Below are 21217 nucleotides of genomic sequence, written 5' to 3'. Positions count from 1 at the left end.
CTGTAATCTTAATCTTGAGTTAATTATGATTTCATGATTGTAATTGTTATTCCATTTGAGTTACCAATGGACACGACACATCTTTGTGGTCAAGATTACCCGGTATCTTGGTGAGAGCAATTATGAGTATTGGAGTTATGGATTAACAATATAGAATTTGTACAACACATCTCTTGATAGGTTTTCGGCACTTGATCATAGAATTCTCTGGTCAGAGTGTGTCAACATATTTAGTATGTTGAAAATGATCATTAGAGAAAACCAGTAAGGATCAAGGAATAAGATGTTATTAAATTGATTGGACAGCTGAGATATCAATTTAATTAACGATGTGGCACAAATGATTGTGCAGTAAAGAAATCAATGTGGCTTGGGACGAATTATTATTCGAACATACAATTATGGAAGTCATTTCCAATCTTTTAGTGGAGTAGATTTGGAATTAAATAATTGGGCTAGTTTAATTACAGGCTTAATTATTGTAGCCACTATTGTATGTTCCCAAATGATCCCCGGGTTAGCTCATTTAATTGATTGCACCACTACTGGACTAATAAGTAAGATAACTAGCTATTTGGGTCAAAAGCCTAAATATATCATTTAGTGGGAGACTCCATTTAATTAGCTTTTGTGTAAGGGGCCTTATGTTATTTTACAAGGTGGGTCCCCTATTGAAAAATCAAATAACGTGGGTTTTATTTTTTGATTATTTGGAGTCTAGGGTTTTCACTAAAGGGTGATATAAAAGGCTTATTTTTCTCTAAAGAAAGAAAGGGAGCAGCCAATTTATACAGATAAGAGAATAAGATTTTTCTCTCTATTGTTGAGAGAAAATTTTTCTTGTGCTAGTTGTTTTGGTAGTGATAAAGGCGCTCACACGTCAAGTGCAGATCGAACCTGAGTCATAACCTGGAAGATCATTGGTGACGGTTCGTGATCTAACAAGCGTGGTGGTGACGGATTGTGATCTAACAGGAATGGTGGTGGCGGATCGTGATCTAGGAGCCTAAATCACTTCAGCGGAAAAAGCCAACTCGGATTTTCAAGGTACGATTTCTAGAATACAAATTCTTATATATTATATGAGAGCAGTCCTTAAAAGGTTTTATAAAAAAAATTAAAAACCTAATTTTTCCCCAACAATTGGTATCAGAGCAGCCTCATATTAATATATAAGAATTTCGTATGAAATTAATCTTGAAATTTATTTATTAGAGTGGCACATTTTATTCAGATATATATTATTTGTTTAATTTATGAATAAAGCATGTTTATGGTTTGTCTTAATTCATGGTTAGTTGTTCTACTGTATTTTTCGTTTGGATCTGTAACAAGATGAGTGGTTTATTATCACCATGTTTCCCTCTTGATTTATTTTAATGTAATTGAAATTTTGTAAGCCAAAATTTGCGTTGAGAATTTGTAAATCAATGAAGAATCATCACTGGAAAATTGCGGAAACTTGCTGGAAACTGCGGCAACGAACCAGCAGCAAGCAGAGTGCGGCCAGCAGCACATGCTGCCAGCAAGCGCGCGCTTCCAGCCAGCAACCACGCGCAGCAGAAGCGTGTGACCAGCAGTGCTGCCAACAACGTGAGCGTGCGCGTCGGGGATGGAAACTTGCAGGCGGTTGCTGCTAGTGGAGGATGTCGTTTGGTAGTTTTCCCATACAGCGGTGATGGTCAAATCGGCCTCAGAAAATCATGAACAGCGACTGAGGTTTTTGGAGATGGCGGCTGGGGAAGAGAGGAAGAAAAATATGGATTTAGGGTTTCATAATTTTTATCATAGAGGTCCCTATGGTTCTGTAATTTTTCATTTGGGCAGAAAATTTTTAATTTTTTGCATTTAAATCCAAAAACAGTTTTGGATTTAATGAATCCTAGTTTTAGGCCCAATTTCAATTGGGCTTAATGGATTAAAAATGCATAGACAAAATTAAATACATTAAATTTATTTTTGGTCCAAAAGTTTTATTTTAATAAAAAAATTTAATTAATTATTTATTAATTTATTTCCTTTCAAAATTAAAATTGAACCAATTATAAATTTAAAAGCCCAATTTCCCCTAGTCCATTAACAAAAACAAGCTTATGGAAGATGGACATTGACAAGAAGTCCAATGAAGATTAGGCTTAGGGTTAATGTATTTTTTCATTATTAGGAAAGCCATGAATTAAGATTATTTAATTGTTTTTCTATATGTTATGTTTTGGATGATAACATGTCATGATAACGTGTCATATAGAATAGGTTGTGCCACTCTATGCATAATGATACATGTCATTCATTAATAATGAATTTTATTATATTGTTTGAAATTTGCATATGCTTAATAATATTTGATATCATCTAAATAATATTATAGGAAGCATGCAATTAACAATATGTATGTTTTAAAAAGGAAAAACCAATTTTAAAATATAGAGTGGGAGAGGGAAATTCAAGATAATTTTCCCACGAGCTCCATTGTTAGTTCAATAATAAAATTATATATATACCTTGACTTCATGATACGGTGATGCTCCCTTCGGAGGGTATATCTATTAGATATTTTATTTGATGAACTTCTTCAAAGATAAAATTGAAATATTTTTTAATCGATTGTTCACCCCAACGGTGACTATTGATATGAAAAATATCTAGATTGAAACAATGGTTTTACACTCAACTAAAATTTGTTATTAACCTTCCCAATGAAGCTCTGTTAACAAATTTAGGCCCAAAAAGATAACGATAATTATTTATCACATCTCTACATGAAAGTAAATAATCCAATGAGTAATTGGGTCTAATAAGTATAGACATGACTTCCCCACCGGATAGCTTGTCAAAGCGGAACTAGATTATCGTTACAATAAATTAAAATGCATTTATGGTTTTATGCATTTTTGTCATTTATTGTGAATATTATTTCAAATTATTTATGCATGGATGTTTTATTTTTCAGAAAATGTCTTCCCTGGGTCCACTTACTATTATTCTGAGTCAAAACAAACTCACTGGAGAGAACTATATAGATTGGAAAAGAAATCTATTCATTGTCTTGACTGCTGAAAATTATAAATATGTCTTAACCCAGCCATGCCCCCCAGTTCCAGCGGATGATGCTCATAGAAATCAGAGGAGGCTTTATAAGAAATTGCAAAAGGCCAATGAAATGACAAAGTGCTACATTTTAGCCTCGATTTCTAATATTCTGCAGACCAAACATCAGAACTTGGAGACTGCCACTGAAATAATGGATAGTCTCCAACAGATGTTCGGGCAGAGTACTCGCTCTGCGAGACAAGCAGCGCTGAAAGGAATTATGAACAGTAAAATGGGGAAGGGCACAAGAGTTCGTGATCATGTCCTCAAAATGATGGACTATTTGAATGAGGTAGAGATTCATGGTGTTCAAATCAATGATAAATCAAAAATTAACATTGTGATTGAATCTTTACCTGATACATTCAAAGAGTTTAAGGTCAGCTATATCTTAAACAATAAAGATATGACCTTAATTGAATTAATGCACGAACTACATGCTATAGAAGAATTTTATCATAGCAGAAAATTTCCTGAAAAATGATTCTCTTCAAGGCTTAAGTCGAAAGACAAGAATGAGCAAGCAAGAGTTGGGATCGGCAAACTGTCCACTAAAAGGAGTGGCAAGCCAAAAGGAAAGTGTTACAAATGTGGACAGAAGGGTCACTAAAAGAAAGATTGTCCTAAGATTATTAAAATCGGGTATAGGAAATCTTTAAGCTTTCTAATTAGTTCAGATTTCTATTGATTCATACAATAATGAATTCTGAGATAACTAATTTTGTTTGTAATTCATTTATTTGGTTTTCAGGAAACCAAGAGATTAAGTGAAGAAAGCTTCAAACAACAGTTGAGGACATGCTAGTTTATATCAATTGAAAGACTAGATCAATTTTACAAGACTTAAAGTTTTGATATTTGTCTTTATTTTTCCAAATATTAGAGGAATTTAATTTCGGTGAATTATTTTAATAAACAGGAGTACACTGATATTTTTTTATCCTCTGTTTATTATTGGTTATTTATAAAGACAATTTATATCATATAAGTCCATTGATCTATTCAAAGCAAGATATAATGATAAAGAGTATATGCATTTATCTAAGAAAAGAAATGTTTCTTCAAACTAAAATTACCTATGATATTTATGATTAAGTCATATAAACTATAATAAGATTTTAAGAAAATGATTAATGATAGACTTGTTGGCCTATTAAGATTGATCATTGTAACTCTATAAATCTTATTTAGAAAAGTAATATGACGAGGATGCTCGTTTAGAGCTAAAAGCATAACATTGTATTTGATGATTTAGCGCATACAAATGTATACGGACTAATCAGTTTATATGTTATAAGAGGTTATGAGTATTCTATCAATCTTGTTGATGAATATTCATTTTAATTTATGTTTGTCTAAATGCGTCATGATTCCATTGCTTTTGAAATTCAAAAGAGTACGTGGATAAGACAGAAGCAATTAGACAGGAATATAAAAGAACTTCGATATGATCGAAACAAAGAATATCTCTATGGAGAATTCAAGCACTATTTGGTTGTCAATGAACACTATGATACAATAGTGTAATTAAATGGAGAAACAAGATTCTTTTGGATAAGACAAGATATATACTAAGTGGTTTATCATTTACCTTTTTGATTCCAGATACTAATATTTAAAACTACAAAGTTTATTGAACTTAGTTTCATCTATCTCGGTGTCTACTACTCCAAGAAATTATGAAAAAGTCACAAACATGATTTGAAACACATTTGTATTTGGAGTTTACTAGTATTTCTACTAGAATCAGAGATAGAGAAGATGGATTCGTGTTCAGAAACTTGCATGTTTTAGGTATCTTAAGGAAATAAAGGAAAGTCTGAATTATAGTCCTCAAGATAGGAATGTATTTATAGAAATATTTTTTACTTTCTTTGAGGAAGACTATATAATGACTTATAACCTAAGAGTAAGGTAAAACTAGAGAAATAAAAGAGATCAGGTTGATGATCGTCTTTCAACACCTGTTATAGAACAGGAAGAACAGCAACAACCAGCTGGTGAGCACAGGATTATCCTTGAACAACCATCACTTTTAGAACCTCGTCGTAGTGGGAGGGTAACTAGGTTACCTATGAGATACATGCTTTTGGGAGAAACATATACGGCTATCTCAAATGAACATGTACAAGATCCCACTAGTTACAACGAAGCTCTAATAGATAGAGATATTGAATTTAGAAAAAGGCCATGAATCAAGAAATGGAATCTATGTATTCCAATAAAGTCTGGGAACTTGTAGAGGCACCAAATGGGGTAAAACCTATAGGGTGCAAGTGGATTTACAAGAGAAAAAGAGGAGTAGACGGAAGGGTGGAAACATTTAAAGCAAGATTAGTAGCCGAAGGGTTTACTCAGAAAGAAGGAATCGATTATGAGGAAACATTTTCTCCGGTTGCTATGCTTAAATCCATGAGGATTCTGCTCTCCATTACTGCAGTGCTAGATTATGAAATTTGGAAAATGGATGTCAATACTGCATTTCTTAACAGGCATCTTGAAGAAAAACATCTACATGCAGCAACCAGATGGATTTATACAAAAAAGGCCAAAAACACATGGTATGTAAGTTACAGAGATCCATTTATGGATTGAAGTAAGCATCCCGGTCATAGAACATCAGATTTGATCAAGCGATTAAATCACTTGGATTCATTCAGAACATTGATGAACCATGTGTGTACAAGAAAATTCAAGGAAAATTTGTAGCCTTCCTAGTTCTTTGTGTAGACAATATTCTCCTGATTAGAAATGATATAGGAGTATTGACTACAATAAAGATTTGGTTAGCAAAATAATTTGATATGAAAGACCTGGGAGAGACAAGTTATATTCTTGGTATCAAGTTACTACGAGACCGGAAGAATAAAACTTTAGCCTTGTCTCAAGCGGTCTATATTGATAAGATATTGGCTAGATTTAGCATGAAAAATTTCAAGACTGGTTTATTACCATTCAGACATGGAATTACATTCTCTAAGGATCAATCACCTAAAATATCTGAAGAGATAGAGAGAATGAGACAAGTTCCCTATGCAGAAGCTGTGGGAAGTCTTATGTATGCCATGCTTTGCACTAGGCCAGACATCTGTTTTGCGGTAGGGATGGTTAGTAGATATCAATCTAATCTTGGACCTGAACACTGGACTGTGGTCAAGCATATAATGAAGTATCTGAAAAGAACTAAAAATTATATGCTTGTGTATTCTGGTGATGAACTCATTCCAGTGGGTTATACTGATTCTGACTTTATGTCAAATAAGGATTCTAGAAAATCAACTTCCAGCTAGGTGTTTACATTGGGAAGTGGAGCTATTAGTTGGAAGAGTGTGAAACAATCTTGTATCGCAGACTCCACAACTGAAGCTGAATATGTGGCTGCATCCGAAGCTGCAAAAGAAACTGTATGGCTTCGCAAGTTCCTACAAGATCTTGAGGTGGTACCTGCTGTAACTGCACCCCTGCAACTATTTTGCGATAATAGTGGTGCAGTAGCTCAATCTAAGGAACCAAGGAACCACAAGAAACAAAAACATATTGAGAGGAAGTATCATCTTATAAGGGATATAGTGCAGAGAGATGATGTGGAGGTTACTCAAATTGCGTCACAGCAGAACTTGGCAGATTCTTTTACTAAGGCCATACCTGGGAAACCTTTTAACTTGCACTTAGAATCCATGGGCATGCGTGAGATGCCAAATATGCTTTGAAAGCTAGTGGGAGATTGTAGGGAAAATATGCTCTTTAAAAGCATATGTGTTTATTTAATTGTAATAAACAATTTTTCTGATTAATAAAATAAATGAGGTATTTTATTCAAATATCTTAATTGCATTAATATTTGTATTAAAGTCCATTTAATCATGTTATATGTATTTATGTGATCACCATGTGGATTCACAGAAGACATAAATACAAGTTATCTTATGATTAGATAAATTTAGTTCGCAGTTGATAAATAAAGTTAGGCACTTTATTTAGGTATAGACTGTAATAAATTTATTGAATGATTTGTCTTAATCATGTATGAATTTATTGATGTAGTACGACTACATTGAACAGGATCACATATGAGATTTTATTAACTTTGTAATAACTGTCAGACTTATTAAATCTCATAGGCGTTGATTTTACTGTAATCTTAATCTTGAGTTAATTATGATTTCATGATTGTAATTGTTATTCCATTTGAGTTACCAATGAGCACGACACATCCTTGTGGTCAAGATTACCCGGTATCTTGGTGAGAGCAATTATGAGTATTGGAGTTATGGATTAACAATTTAGAATTTGTACAACACATCTCTTGATAGGTTTTCGGCACTTGATCATAGAATTCTCTGGCCAGAGTGTGTCAACATATTTAGTATGTTGAAAATGATCATTAGAGAAAACCAGTAAGGATCAAGAAATAAAATGTTATTAAATTGATTGGACAGCTGAGATATCAATTTAATTAACGATGTGATACAAAGGATTGTGCAGTAAAGAAATCAATGTGGCTTAGGACGAATTATTATTCGAACATACAATTATGGAAGTCATTTCCAATCTTTTAGTGGAGTAGATTTGGAATTAAATAATTGGGCTAGTTTAATTACAGGCTTAATTATTGTAGCCACTATTGTATGTTCCCAAATGATCCCCGGGTTAGCTCATTTAATTGATTGCACCACTACTGGACTAATAAGTAAGATAACTAGCTATTTGGGTCAAAAGCCTAAATATATCATTTAGTGGGAGACTCCATTTAATTAGATTTTGTGTAAGGGGCCTTATGTTATTTTACAAGGTGGGTTCCCTATTGAAAAAGCAAATAACGTGGGTTTTGTTTTTTGATTATTTGGAGTCTAGGGTTTTCACTAAAGGGTGATATAAAAAGTTTATTTTTCTCTAAAGAAAAAAAGGGAGCAGTAACTTTATACAGATCGGAGAATAAGATTTTTCTCTCTATTGTTGAGAGAAAAATTTTCTCGTGCTAGTTGCTTTAGTAGTGATAAAGGTGCTCACACGTCAAGTGCAGATCGAACCTGAGTCATAACCTGGAAGATCATTGGTGACAGTTCGTGATCTAACAAGCGTCGTGGTGACGAATTGTGATCTAACAAGAATGGTGGTGGCGGATCGTGATCTAAGAGCCTAAACCACTTCAGCGGAAAAAGCCAACTCGGATTTTCAAGGTACGATTTCTAGAATACAAATTCTTATATATTATATGAGAGCGGTCCTTAAAAGGTTTTATAAAAAAAAATTAAAAACCTAATTTTCCCCCAACAGTCTCTTGTTGCTGTAATAGAATTTGAATTGTACTGACGCTTTCAATAATCTGCAACCACAGAACACAGTCAGGGGTGCCGCATTTTTTCGGCGTTTAACCTTTCGACGCTCAAGTTAGTTATTGGGCTTTTATCTGAAAAAAGAATGATATCTCACACACTTGTAATTTCAGTATTTTGAACCACCAAAAAGACCCCCCTTTCAGGATCTTTCTCCTTTCTTATAGACAATTCAAGTATCAATTGATCTTCAATGTACGACCGTTATCCAATTGAATGCGTCATTTAAATGCAAGAGTTAATACATTCGTTTGTGTAATTACTGCGCTACTGTTGTAATGTACGATCGCTTTAATCATCATATCAAATCGTGCTCATACGTTACGAACGTACTTTTAAGTAAAAACCCAACAATATGAGGTACGAGACAAAACTAATGCGACCTGATTCTAATCTCTTCACTGACCGCTGATCGAGCTAGAACATGCGACCCAATGACTTTTTCCTTGAGCTGATGTAACTTGTCTTTTTACACCATATACGTAATCAATAATTTCTTCTCATGTAAATTAGCGTCGAAAATTTAACCAACTTTATAAATGGATTTGATTGTCTTCAAACACGCTATGGTCGATATCATTTGTCAAACTCTTCTCACAATTCTACAATAATATAAAGCCCTTTCTTAGCAGCGACCAAAAATTGTTAAAGTTAAATTATCAAAGCCCCACATCCGAATTCTAACTCTTAAAATTTCATGCTCAAACTCCGCAAAATAAATAAAAAGCAGCGTGCCATAAGGATAAATACCAATTTTAAGCTATGTGTGTCAAAATAATGGCTGACAAAGTCGGTGGCTTTAATAAGCCAAATTCAAATTGACTTCGACAGCCACCAATCTAGAAGAATGAATAAACTTTGAAGCAGTAAATATTGAAAGGGAAAGGTGCCGCCCAAAGAAAACAAGGAAGAAGAAAAAGGAAGAGTTAAAGCTGCCAAATTTGAACAAAGACAAAAAGAAATAAGAAGAAAAAATAGAATTTGGCAGCAGCATTTTTTTGAAGAAGGAAAAAGAAGAATGAAGAAGAAAATGGCGGTGAGACAAAATTAATAATTTAATAGCCAATTTTGGCTATAAAAAGGGAGAGCTCCCCATTTCGTTTTGGCATCCAAAAAATTCGTGAGAGAGAAAGAATGGAGCTTGAGTAATTTTAAAGGCTTAAAATTATAAAACTCATGTGAGTCTAGTGAGTAAAAGATTGGGTGTATTAGAGTTCTGGGTAGTGAGACTTTACAATACTTGTAATCCTTATATCACTTGTAAAATATTTTTCTTCTATCTTTCCCTGTGAACGTAGGCTAAAAGCTGAACTATGTAATTTCATGGTGTCCTTTTTCTGCTTGTTCTTTATGTTTTCTTCTAATTTCATTTTAGTTGTGGTCCTGCGTCACCCACTAATTTTCGAACAGTGGTATCAGAGCTACTGGTTATATTCTTTGGAGTCAGGGTACTGTTTACGTAAAAGTACTATTCATGTATACGATACTATTCACGTATACAGTGATATTCACGTATATGGTATTGTTCACGTATACGGTAGTATTTACATATACGGTACTGCTCACTTGAAACGGTGGGAACCGATCCTATCAAAGTTAGTTTGTGGTGAAAAGCGATGGCGGCAAAATACGAAATTGAGAAGTTCAACGGAACTAATTTTTCGTTGTAGAAAATGAAGATAAAACATCTATTGAGGAAAAATAATATTCAGAGGCAGTTCACAATGGCATATACTCCTCAACAAAATGGAGTAGCAGAGCAGATGAATAGAACTCTTACAGAAATGATAAGAGTTATGTTAAAAACTGCTGGTCTACCTAATTCATTCTAGGTAGAAGCAACCAAAACTGCTTGTTATTTAGTAAATCGGTCACCATCCACGGTAATTGAATTGAAGACACCGATGGAGATGTGGATTGGAAAGTCAGCTGATTACTCTTACCTACATGCATTTGGATATCCTGTGTATGTAATGTATAATGCCCAAAAAAGAACAAAGTTATATCCAAATTTATGAGGTGTATCTTCTTGGGGTATGCTGATATAGTAAAGAGGTATCGTTTGTGGGATCCCACTACCCATAAGATTATCATCAGTAGATATGTTATCTTTGTAGAAGATGAACTGTAAGAGAGAAATGAAGATGATAACACTGTAAAAGAAAAGTCAGAGACTGTACCAATATATGTGAAAAATAATCTGGAAAAAGAAGATTTAGATTCTTCCGAATTAGCACCAGAGCACGAGGAAAAAGAACAAGTCGAGTCCGAGGCTTCAGAAGTTCGTCAGTCAACTCATAAAAGACAACCACCAGCGTGGCACTCGAAGTATGTCACATAGATCAATGTTGCATAATGTCTTCTAGTAGAGGATGAAGAGCCATCAACTTTCCATGAAGCTTTAAACAACTCTGATGTTGCTTTGTGGAAGACAACAATATAGGAAGAAATTGAGGCTATACACAATAACAAAACATGGGAACTTGTACCACTACCACGCGGAAGAAAAATCATTGGTAACAAATGGGTTTATAAGATTAAATGTGATAGCAATGACCAAGTAGAGCGGTATCGTGCAAGATTTGTAGTGAAATGATATGCTCGGAAAGAATGTATTGATTTTAATGAGATATTTTCTTTAGTGGTTCGACTTACAATAGTCAGAGTAGTCTTGGCGATATGTGCTACATTTGACTTGCATCTTGAGCAGTTAGATGTGAAAACTGCATTTCTTCATGGAGAACTTGAAGAAGAAATATATATGCTCCAACCAGCTAGTTTTGCTGAAATAGGAATGGAGAACTTGGTTTGCAAGTTGAACAAATCTCTATACGGTCTCAAACATGCACCGAGGTGTTGGTATAAGAAACTTGATTCCTTCATCATGAGCCTTGGATACAACAGACTCAGTTCAAACCATTGTTCATATTACAAGAGGTTTGAAGATAATGATCTCATCATTTTGCTGTTATACGTGGATGACATGTTGGTAGCAAGCTCGAACAAAGATCAAGTCTAAGAATTGAAGGCACAATTGGCTAAGGAGTTTGAAATGAAGGACTTAAGACCAGCAAACAAGATTCTAAGGATGCAAATTTACCGAGATCGAAATAACAGGAAGATTTGACTTCTCAGAAGAACTACTTGAAGAAAATCTTGCGACGCTTTAACATGCACGATTGTAAGCCAATTTCTACCCCACTTTCTATTAATTTCAAATTATCTTCAAGTATGTGTCTTATCAATGAAGCAGAGAGGCAGGAGATGTCTCCAATACCATATGCATCAGCAGTTGGAAGTTTGATGTTCGCTATGATATGTACTAGACCAGACATTGCACAAGCAGTGGGAGTAATCAGTCGACACATGGCAAATCCTAGTGGACATCATGGGAAAATTGTGAAGAGGATTCTGAGATACATTAGAGGAACCTCTAATGTTGCATTATGTTATGGAGGATTAGAATTTACTATCAAGGGTTACGTGGATTCAAATTTTACAAGAGACCTTGATAAAAGGAAATCCACTATTAGCTATGTGTTTACACTTGCGGGAGGAGCTGCAAGCTGGGTTTCAAAAATGCAAACCGTTGTGACTTTATCTACAACAAAAGCAGAATACACGGCGGCTACAAAAGCTTGCAAGGAAGTTATTTGGATACAAAGGTTATTGGAGGAACTCGGGCACAAACAAGAGAAAATTTTGTGTATTGTGACAGTCAGAGTGTCTTGCACATTACAAGAAATCCAGTCTTTCATTTCAAGAGAAAGCACATAAGGGTACAATATCACTTTGTTCAAGAAGTAGTAGAAGACGGAAGTGTGGATTTACATAAAATCCATACGAAAGAGAACCTAGCAGATATTATGACCAAGCCAATCAATACTGACAAGTTTGTATGGAGTAAATCCTCTTGTGGCTTAGCAGAGACGTAAACAGTATGACAATGGCGAAACAAAAAGGATGGTGTGGAGATTGATTGATCCTCAATCAAATCTCCAAGTGGGAGAATGTCAAAATAATGGCTGACAAAGCTGGTGGCTTTAACAAGCCAAATTCAAATTGGCTTTGACAGCCACCAATCTAGAAGAATGAAGAAACTTTGAAACAGCAAATATTAAAGGGGAAAGGTGCCGCCCAAAGAAAACAAGGAAGAAGAAAAAGGAAGAGTTGACGCTGCCAAATTTGAACAAAGACAAAAAGAAAGAAGAAGAAAAAATAGAATTTGGCAACAATGTTTTTTTAAAGAAGGAAAAAGAAAAATGAAGAAGATAATGGAGGTGGAAAAAAATATATTTTAATAGCCAATTTTGGCTATAAAAAGGGAGAGCTCCCCATTTCGTTTTGGCATCCAAAAAATTCGTGAGAGAGAAAGTAGGGAGCTTGAGTAATTTTAAAGGCTTAAAATTATAAAGCTCTTGTTTCTAGTGAGTAAAAAATTAGGTGTATTGGGGTTCTAGGTAGTGAGCTAAAATATTACAATATCTGTAATCTTCATATTACTAATAAAATACTTTTCTTCTGTCTTCGCCTGTAGACGTATGTTAAAAGTTGAACCACGTAATTTCTTAGTGTCCTCTTTTTGCTTGTTTTTTATTTTTTTTTTCCAATTTCATTTTAGCTGTGATCCTACTTCACCTATTAATTTCCTAACAATATGCTCAATATAATAAAAAGCTCATTTCTTTCTGTGTTCGTTATATCTTCTCTGTGATTTTCCTTTACTTTCTCGCTTGCCAAGAACTTTTATTATCTAATTCTTTCACCTTGGTGTTTTTGTCAATTAAGTTGGCATTGTCATGAGTTCCTATACTTTCTCGCTTGCCGAGCACCCTTATTCTCTAATTCTTTCAGCTAGTGTTTTCATCACTTAAGCTGGCATTGTCATGAGAGAATCACATGCGGTTAGTCGAGTCAAACGTTAGTTAAGTTTTTTATTTTGGCGGGAATTGAAAATTTTCCCATAATTATGTTTTATATTTGGCTTCCCTAACTTTTACCTTTTTTAATTTTTTTATTTTTTGTTACAACCTACTATAGCTTATCATTTTTCTAGTATACTCTTTTGGCCTTCTTAATTTTACAGATATTATGGTATAACCTCCTTAAGTTTACTAGCTTCCGTTATGTCCATCATGGAACAAAAATCCTGATTTCAGCCACTAGTCTTTGGTTTCTGGAGGATGGATTGAATTCATCGATCCAATCACAACTAGTTTCTCAAAACAAGACTTTGCATTTTTGAACTGACCATTTTAGCGCCGATGTGACAAAGTTTTATAAATTTAGAGGCAGCATGAGGCGGAGAACCGTAACCCCCACTACTGCTATATATTGGTATTAAAAAGTTCAAGACAATTTAAATTTGAAATTTATTGTAAATAAATGTTGGTTGATTTATTCATTCAGTCATGGAAAATTTCATAATTTAGTACGTAGATTCAGAGATTTAAAACAATTAGAACATAGGTAAAAATGTGGTGTAATTTTAAAGCGTTAAGGTGAGTGCTAGCTTGGCAGTTTGTAGGATGGAGTTTATGTTCATTCACGCAATCTTTTTTTTTTTTTTTTGGTTTTGACCACGAGGTATTTTGGGGAGGGCCCAAACTGTGAGAGACACCTTTAAGCCCGTACCACAACCTAAACTAGAAGTCCCCACTCGAACTGAGAGGCACAGGTTCTCCCAACAAAGGCGACTTCCCTGCGACTCGAACTGGGGAGCAAACTCAGTCAAGCCACTTAAGGGGACTCTATTGCCAGTGAAGCCAACACTTTGTTGGTTCATTCACGCAATCTTTAAATGTGTGCGTATGCGTGCAAATAATGGAAACAAAATTGAAATGCTAAAAGAAAATTACAGCAGGCCATGATTTCATTTGTAACACTAACTGATAATTTGCGTACATGCTTGCGGAGGGATGTAAATGTAAGGACTACTTTTCTGAATATTTCATTCTTTAGCTCCTTTCTTTATAGACATGAATGCAGTAGGAAACTATCCATTCTCTACCCTCTCATGACTTAACATATTGCATATAACTTTGTGTATCCCTCAAAAGGACACAAGTTTTCTAATATAACCGTAAGGGATAATTAATCATGGCTACGAGAAATTAAATTTCCTTCAATTCAGGACGCGTCAATCTTTATTAAAAATTAAAGTCAAAAAATGAAAAACAAACAAATGGACAGGCTGAACACAACATGCATTTTCAAGGCTCTGTGGAAAAATACTTCATATATATTCTTCTAACACACATTATATTCAGTCAAATTCTTTTAGTAGAGTGATTTTACATAAGACAAGTACAAAAGGGATATGCCATATTGGAGCACAAAGAGATCAGATCATACATTAAAAAATAAATAAAAAAAAAAGAGCCTACATATTTGATACAAAATCATCTCCCGATTGTCACATTTTAATGCCAATGAATAAGGCTGTTGAAAAAATCCAAGACATTATTTAGTAATACTCCTAACAAAATGTATTTTCACGTTGCATTCAGCAACTCGAAATGTGCATCAGCAAAAAGTAAATTTGCCAATACTATGATATTTAGTATCCTTGGAAGATGGGCGGAGGCGGTGATGGGTACAAGCTACCAATGTTTGGCGGGAGGACGAAATCCGTAGGTGGAGGAACAGTAGAAGGGGGAGGAGATGCAGTTGGCGTTGGTGGTGGAGAAGAGACTGGTTGAGGTGGAGATTGTACCGGCGGCGGAGGAGAGTTGATCACAGGTGGTGGAGAATATGCTTGTGGAGGTGGGGATTGTCCAGGAGGTGGAGGAGACTGAACAGGCGGAGGGGGAGAGTAAACTGGCCTTGGTGGAGGTGTTGAACTTGCTGGTGGTGGAGACTGGACGGGTGGGGGTGGTGACGGTTGAGGTGAAGGAGACGGCGGAGGTGATGTTGTCGAAGGTGAAGGTGAGGGTGGGGATGGTGATGGTTGAGGCGAATGAGGAGGCGGAGAGTTTACAAGTGGCAAAGGTGAAGGTGGAGGTGGAGACTGAATAGGTGGCGGAGGTGAAGCTGGCGACGGTGAGGGTGCAGATTGCCTTGGTGGAGGTGGTGAAGATTGAATTGGGGGAGGTGTTGAAGCCGGTGGTTTTGATGGCTCAGGTGTTGGTGTTGGCACTGGGGTTAACGGTTTAGGCGGCTCCGGAGCTGGAGCTAATGGTTTTGATGGCTCAGGTGCTGGCGATAGAACTGGTAAAGGAGGTGATGGTTTGGAAGGCTCAGGAGCTGGTGATGACGGTTTAGATGGTTCAGGTGTTGGAGTTGATGGTTTTGATGGTTCAGGTGTCGGAGTAGGTGGTTTTGATGGTGCTGGTGCTGGTGTTGGCGATGGCGTTGAAGGTGTCGAGGTCGGAGCTGATGGTTTGGAAGGTTCAGGTACTGGCGCAAAAGGTTTCGATGTTACAGGTGTTGGTGCTGATGGTTCAGGCGCCGGAGATGATGGTTTAGATGGTTCAGGCACCGGTGATGATGGTTTTGATGCTGTAGGAGACAAAGGTGAAGATAGGGGTGGAGACTTGACAGGAGGGGGTAGGGATGGTTGAGGTGAAGGAGGTGGTGGGAGTGGAGAGTGGACAGGTTGCGCCGGTGGAGATTGAATTGGGGGAGACGAAGCTAATGGAGGCGACGGTGGGGGAGGTGACTGGACCTGTGGTGGAGGTGGAGATTGGATTAGGGGTGGTGACGTTGGTGAAGGAGATGGTGGCGGAGGTGATTGCACTGGTGGCGGAGGGGAAACCGGGGGTGGATATTGTACTGGCGGTTGCACTGGCGGTGATGGTGTCGGAGAAGAAGGTGGGGCAGGTGACTGTATTGGTGGCGATGGTGATTGCACAGGTGGTAATGGTGTTGGTGGTGGGGGAGAAACTGGAGGTGGGTATTGCACTGGCGGTTGCACTCGTGGTGGTGACGGAGGAGAAGGTGGGGGAGCTGACTGTACTGGTGGCAATGGTGATTGCACAGGTGGTAACGGTGTTGGTGGTGGAGGAGAAACTGGGGGTGGATACTGCACTCCTATTGGGGGAGATTGCACTGGTGGTGATGGTGATGGTTTTGACGGCTGAGGTGTTTGAGCCCATGGTGTTCGTGGTGGAGGTGGAGTTGTGCCCTTTGGACGAAAGACTTTAGTTTCTCGTGGTGTTGGAGGAGCTGGTGTAGGGGTCTTCAGTTCGGGTGCTGGCGGAATTGTCGTTGGCTTTGGAGGAGCAGCGTAAGGTATGGATGGTGGAGTGCCTCCTGCCGAGCACACGTCTCTACTACAATCCACAGGATTGGTCACCACCGGCTCGCATGTGTTAGCCCACTTCTGACTTGGCCTCTCTGCCAAACAATTGCTGGTATCATCAAATGCACTGTTCACCTTCGAACCTGGAATGCATTCGTTTCCCAATCCTTGGAAGTAATTATAAGAGAATGTGAAATTGGATAAGCTTGGCAACTTGCAAATTTGCTCGGACACAAATCCTGTGAGCTTGTTATACGAAAGAACCAATGTTCGTATACTCTCCAAGCTTGAAAAGCTTTGCGGCACACTTCCATGGAATAAGTTAGAGCTGGCATCGAAGACTCTCAAGTTTTTAAGCGACCCAATTTCGGATGGGAAACACCCCGACAACTTATTGTTTGAGAGTATAATCTCGTTCAAGTTTTGCATGTTGCCAATAGATCGTGGGATGCAACCACTGAAATTGTTGTTAGCAAATGTCACAACTGAGACGGTTGAATAACCTATTGTTTCAGGAATGTTGGACCAGAACCTGTTGTGATTCAAGAAAAGTGAATCGAGTTTCATCTCAAAAAGTGCACATGGCAACTCTCCTTCGAAATTGTTGTATCGAAGATCAAGGTACTTCAGAGTTGTCCAGGATAAAACAACTCTTGGGAAAGGACCAACAAGCCTGTTGTTGCTGACATCAAACTCATACATTAGTTTCCAGTCAAATAAGTTGTCGGGAATAATCCCACAGAACCTATTGGAGTTGACATGAAACAATGCAAGATCAGTCAGTAGCCCCAACTCGGCTGGAAAACTCCCAGCAATGTCGTCACCATTCAGATCAATGCCAGCCACAACGGTAATATTGGGATTATCCGGCGCCGGAGCACAGAAAACACCGTTATAAGAACAAACATCATTGTCAACCCAATTCCCAGTTATGTTGAAAGGGTCAGAATAAATGGCTTTCTTGAATGCTTGAAGAGCAACATATGCTTTCTTCAGCCTATCATTGGCAAAATTTTTGTTCTTAAGACCGTACTCGTCGTCGAAATTATCAGGAAGTTTTCCATCCTTTGGTAATGTTAAGAGCTGGCGGCGAGCAATGAAAGCCGCTTCAGCATCAGTCAAAGCAGAACAAATGGATGATAAAGACGAGCATGCAAGGGAGACGAGAACAACACAGCCAAATACCTGCAATCCTCTGGTGTTAGCCATACTTGTTAACACCTTGGTTTCAAGTCCAAGGCTGCATATAGCAGGCTGTGGATCCCAATGGCAGGAGAAGTGTTATATATAGAGGTAGAGGTTAAGGATTTCGAGCCACTGACAGTCTGGGAAAAGAAAAAAAAGGAAAAACTTCTTTCTGTTTTTTCGCCACCAATTTTGCCGGGAGTTTGGAGCACCCCTGGTGCATAACTAAACTTTAGATAAGTTAATGGAAGTTGTTTCTTTGTTTGAGCAAAGCTAAAAATGGCAATTGACCGATTGTATATGATAATCAGTGGGACAAAATTGATTGTATTTAATCAGAAGACTATGACATGAGGAAGGCAATTGGAAGTTCACCCTGTTTGCCACTTGGCAGACAACTCCATGGTTTTAACTAATCAAACGGTGAAGGATGATCTTATGATTATCAATAAAATCTGCAGAGATTAAACACCGTTAAATGAGATTAAAATTATAGCTTATATTAGTTCACAAGTTCCTAAGTTCAGCTTGAGAAGCCCTCCTTTACGGCTTTACCGTTGAACTTTGCACATGTAAGCAGAATTGGCTCAATTAATTGAGATGTAGTTTCTATTCTCCGGTTGATTTCACTGATAATTGGGTCAAGTTTATTCTTTTGTGGCCTGGAAATGATCAGTGGACTTCAATGTGTCACATAGAGAACATACACTGATAATTGAAACCAAATTTACCACCATGCCACCGTGTTTATGAAGATTTATAATGAAACAACAAAGCAGCCAAACAAACAGCCTGTTTCAGCTCAGCTCAAATTGCTATAAAGAATGTTGCAAGAAAATTTCAATAGCTGGAGTTATTTATATGCAAAAAGGTGTTTGCTCGGAAGCACATATTCGATATTAAGACAATAAAACTTATCAACTGATGGAACTGTATACTTCGCTACAACAATCAATCAAAGAGTAAAAATCCCACATTTAAATAATACACCAGATCCATGAAAATATCTGCAGCGAACCAACACAAAACTTGTTAAACCTCTTTGCCCAAATTATCAATCTGTTTCGTGATCAGGGGCAAGCGAGTACCAAGCAGGGAGTCTCCCTTTTGCTCTAAGCAATCTCGTGTATGGAGAATCCGGCATTCTCGCTCTCTCTTCTTCCTCAAGCTCTTCCAGGGTCTTGGGCAGCCCATCCGGGACAGGACGTGAACTGCTTTCTATTCTCTTGGAACCCAATGTTTTTTCTTCCGAAGCAAACCCATCAGTCTTTGCTTTGCGTATTGATGAAATCCCATGCAAGCACCCAATTAAAGATTTCACACCACCCGATTGCAGGATCAGTTTCTCGATATCTTCTTTTGGCAATTCTTTCTGATCAATTTCACACAAAGAATTAAAGTTCACATACAAAGTTCCATTTGAATTATAAGTTTTAAGGGCAATATGATTTGAAGTAAATGAATAGACTAACTTCAAGATCTTTGAGCTCAAAGTAAGCTCTCCAGCAACTGTAGGAATCATCTCCTTCGAGTGTCGAACAATAATCTGCACAGGAACCATAACAGAAGGCTTATTTAAAATAAGATCAAATAAAGTTTATTAAAAAATTTTGAAAATAAGTAACGGACATGGACCTGCAAGATCGTTTTCAGATTTTTCGATCAAGGAGGGTTCTTTGACGGCACGTTCTAACTTAGTACGGCTAAAGGGTTCGAGTTTTGGGACGTTATAAGCGTTGGTTCTCGAAGAAGAAGAGCAGCAAGCCACTGAAGCGGATCTCGTTGTATCAGAAAAACATGCTCCTGCATTAAGATTATCTTTAGATTCCAACCGTAACGGAACCGAGCAAGAGCCAGCAACGATCGACTTTAACATCGTAACCAAACAGAGTGGTTTTGGTTTTTGTGTTTGTAGACTATGGATTTTGCTTGGTCGTGGAGAATGGGTTAAATACTAACGAGTATAAATATCTCTTCCTTGTGCTTGAAGGTCCGGGAAAGTGTAGCGATGGGACCGGGTTAGTGGATAAGGATGAGATATTTTTATTGTATGATTTAAAAGATTTTTTTATTATTGAACGGTTGTGATTTTTTTTAAGATATAAATACTAAAAAAAATACTGCCGTCGATGGGCATAATTGTATTGGAGATCCCGAATTATTATTATGCGGAACTGTCACATTGGTTTAAAAGTGGTTTGTCGAACGCAGCGTTGCGCCGATACCGCGGGCAGTGGACAGCGTGCACAGTGGGCGGTGGGCCGGGGGCAGACGACTTTTTCTTTCAAACTTATCCAAAAAATAATGGATTAGGGATATTTCAATTAAATTTTAGTTTTTTTTTTTGGGACCTAACTTTTTTTAGTATATTTGATTATAGTGATTGATTTAGTGTTAGTTTAAATCGGCTGTTTTATCCGTATAAAATAAAAGCACTAAAAATTTACTTTCATTTTATTTGGAATTCATTGTTTCTAAATAATATATTAATACTATTTTGTTAGTATGATCATTAATTTTTAATTAAACTAATATAATGTTCTTTAAGATAGAATGTTCACGTAAATTATTGGACTATCAAATTTATACCATTCACATGTAAGGATATCAAAAATAATTATTAGATTCATTTAAAAACATTAGATTATAGCCATAAAATTCAATATCTAGACTATTAGATACAACAACTTATGTTTATAAGGGTAATTTGATCATTTTATGTCAAAAGGATAAAATAATCAGATAAAATTTATATCAAAGCAACTTTTGTAATCAAAGATGGCCAAAGAAAGCGGTAAAAAATATATAGATATAAGAAAATTTTAGTTGATTAATTGTAGAAAACTTTTGTTGATTTATTTTTGTTTTAAAAAAAAGTAAACTCGTTGTAATTATTTTCTAGAAATGTGGTGGATTTGCAAAAATATTAAAATAGTGGAGCGCGAAGATATTTCCAACCAAAAATAATTAGTTGATAATGTTTGGATCAACTAACTTTTAGGCTTTTACCAACAAGACCATCGTTTGACCTTTTATTTTGATAGATTATTGATTTTTATTTGCTTTGAAATATATTTTACCCGATACAACTAAAGCCAAAGTATAAATGAACAATTAATGTCAAACATAGTCAACCTATCAAAACTCAATATAAAAACTAAATCCCTGCATGAGTAATGATAGAAAACAAACTCTCATAGGTGCTAAAGAGACTTGAACCCTCCACCTTAAAATTAAGGAGAGGAGGTAAACGGGTCAAATTCTCAATTGATTGATTTTATAAAATGGCCATTTTTATACTACTCTTCCCCTCACTGTCCTCTCGCCCCAAAAATAAAAAATAAAAAAGAAGAAGAAGTCATTG

General features: G+C 36.6%; 2 protein-coding genes across 2 annotated transcripts; both read right to left on the bottom strand.

Moving 5' to 3' along the window:
- Positions 1-14807: 14807 nt before the first annotated feature.
- Positions 14808-17936, bottom strand: LOC112096259 (pollen-specific leucine-rich repeat extensin-like protein 4). The gene has a single exon (XM_024179670.1). It carries the CDS (start codon positions 17875-17877, stop codon positions 14986-14988), a length of 2892 nt encoding a protein of 963 aa, XP_024035438.1. The 5' UTR covers positions 17878-17936; the 3' UTR covers positions 14808-14985.
- Positions 17937-18680: 744 nt separating this feature from the next.
- On the bottom strand, positions 18681-19816 carry LOC18033674 (CCG-binding protein 1). Its single transcript, XM_006423033.2, has 3 exons — positions 19489-19816; positions 19326-19399; positions 18681-19225 (listed from the first exon to the last, which is right to left on the bottom strand). Exons 1-3 carry the CDS (start codon positions 19727-19729, stop codon positions 18908-18910), a joined length of 633 nt encoding a protein of 210 aa, XP_006423096.1. The 5' UTR covers positions 19730-19816; the 3' UTR covers positions 18681-18907.
- Positions 19817-21217: the final 1401 nt, after the last annotated feature.

Source organism: Citrus clementina, unplaced genomic scaffold (assembly GCF_000493195.1).
Source record: "Citrus clementina cultivar Clemenules unplaced genomic scaffold, Citrus_clementina_v1.0 scaffold_8, whole genome shotgun sequence".
Lineage (NCBI taxonomy): Eukaryota > Viridiplantae > Streptophyta > Magnoliopsida > Sapindales > Rutaceae > Citrus > Citrus x clementina.
This window is presented reverse-complemented; position numbering and strand designations above follow the sequence as displayed.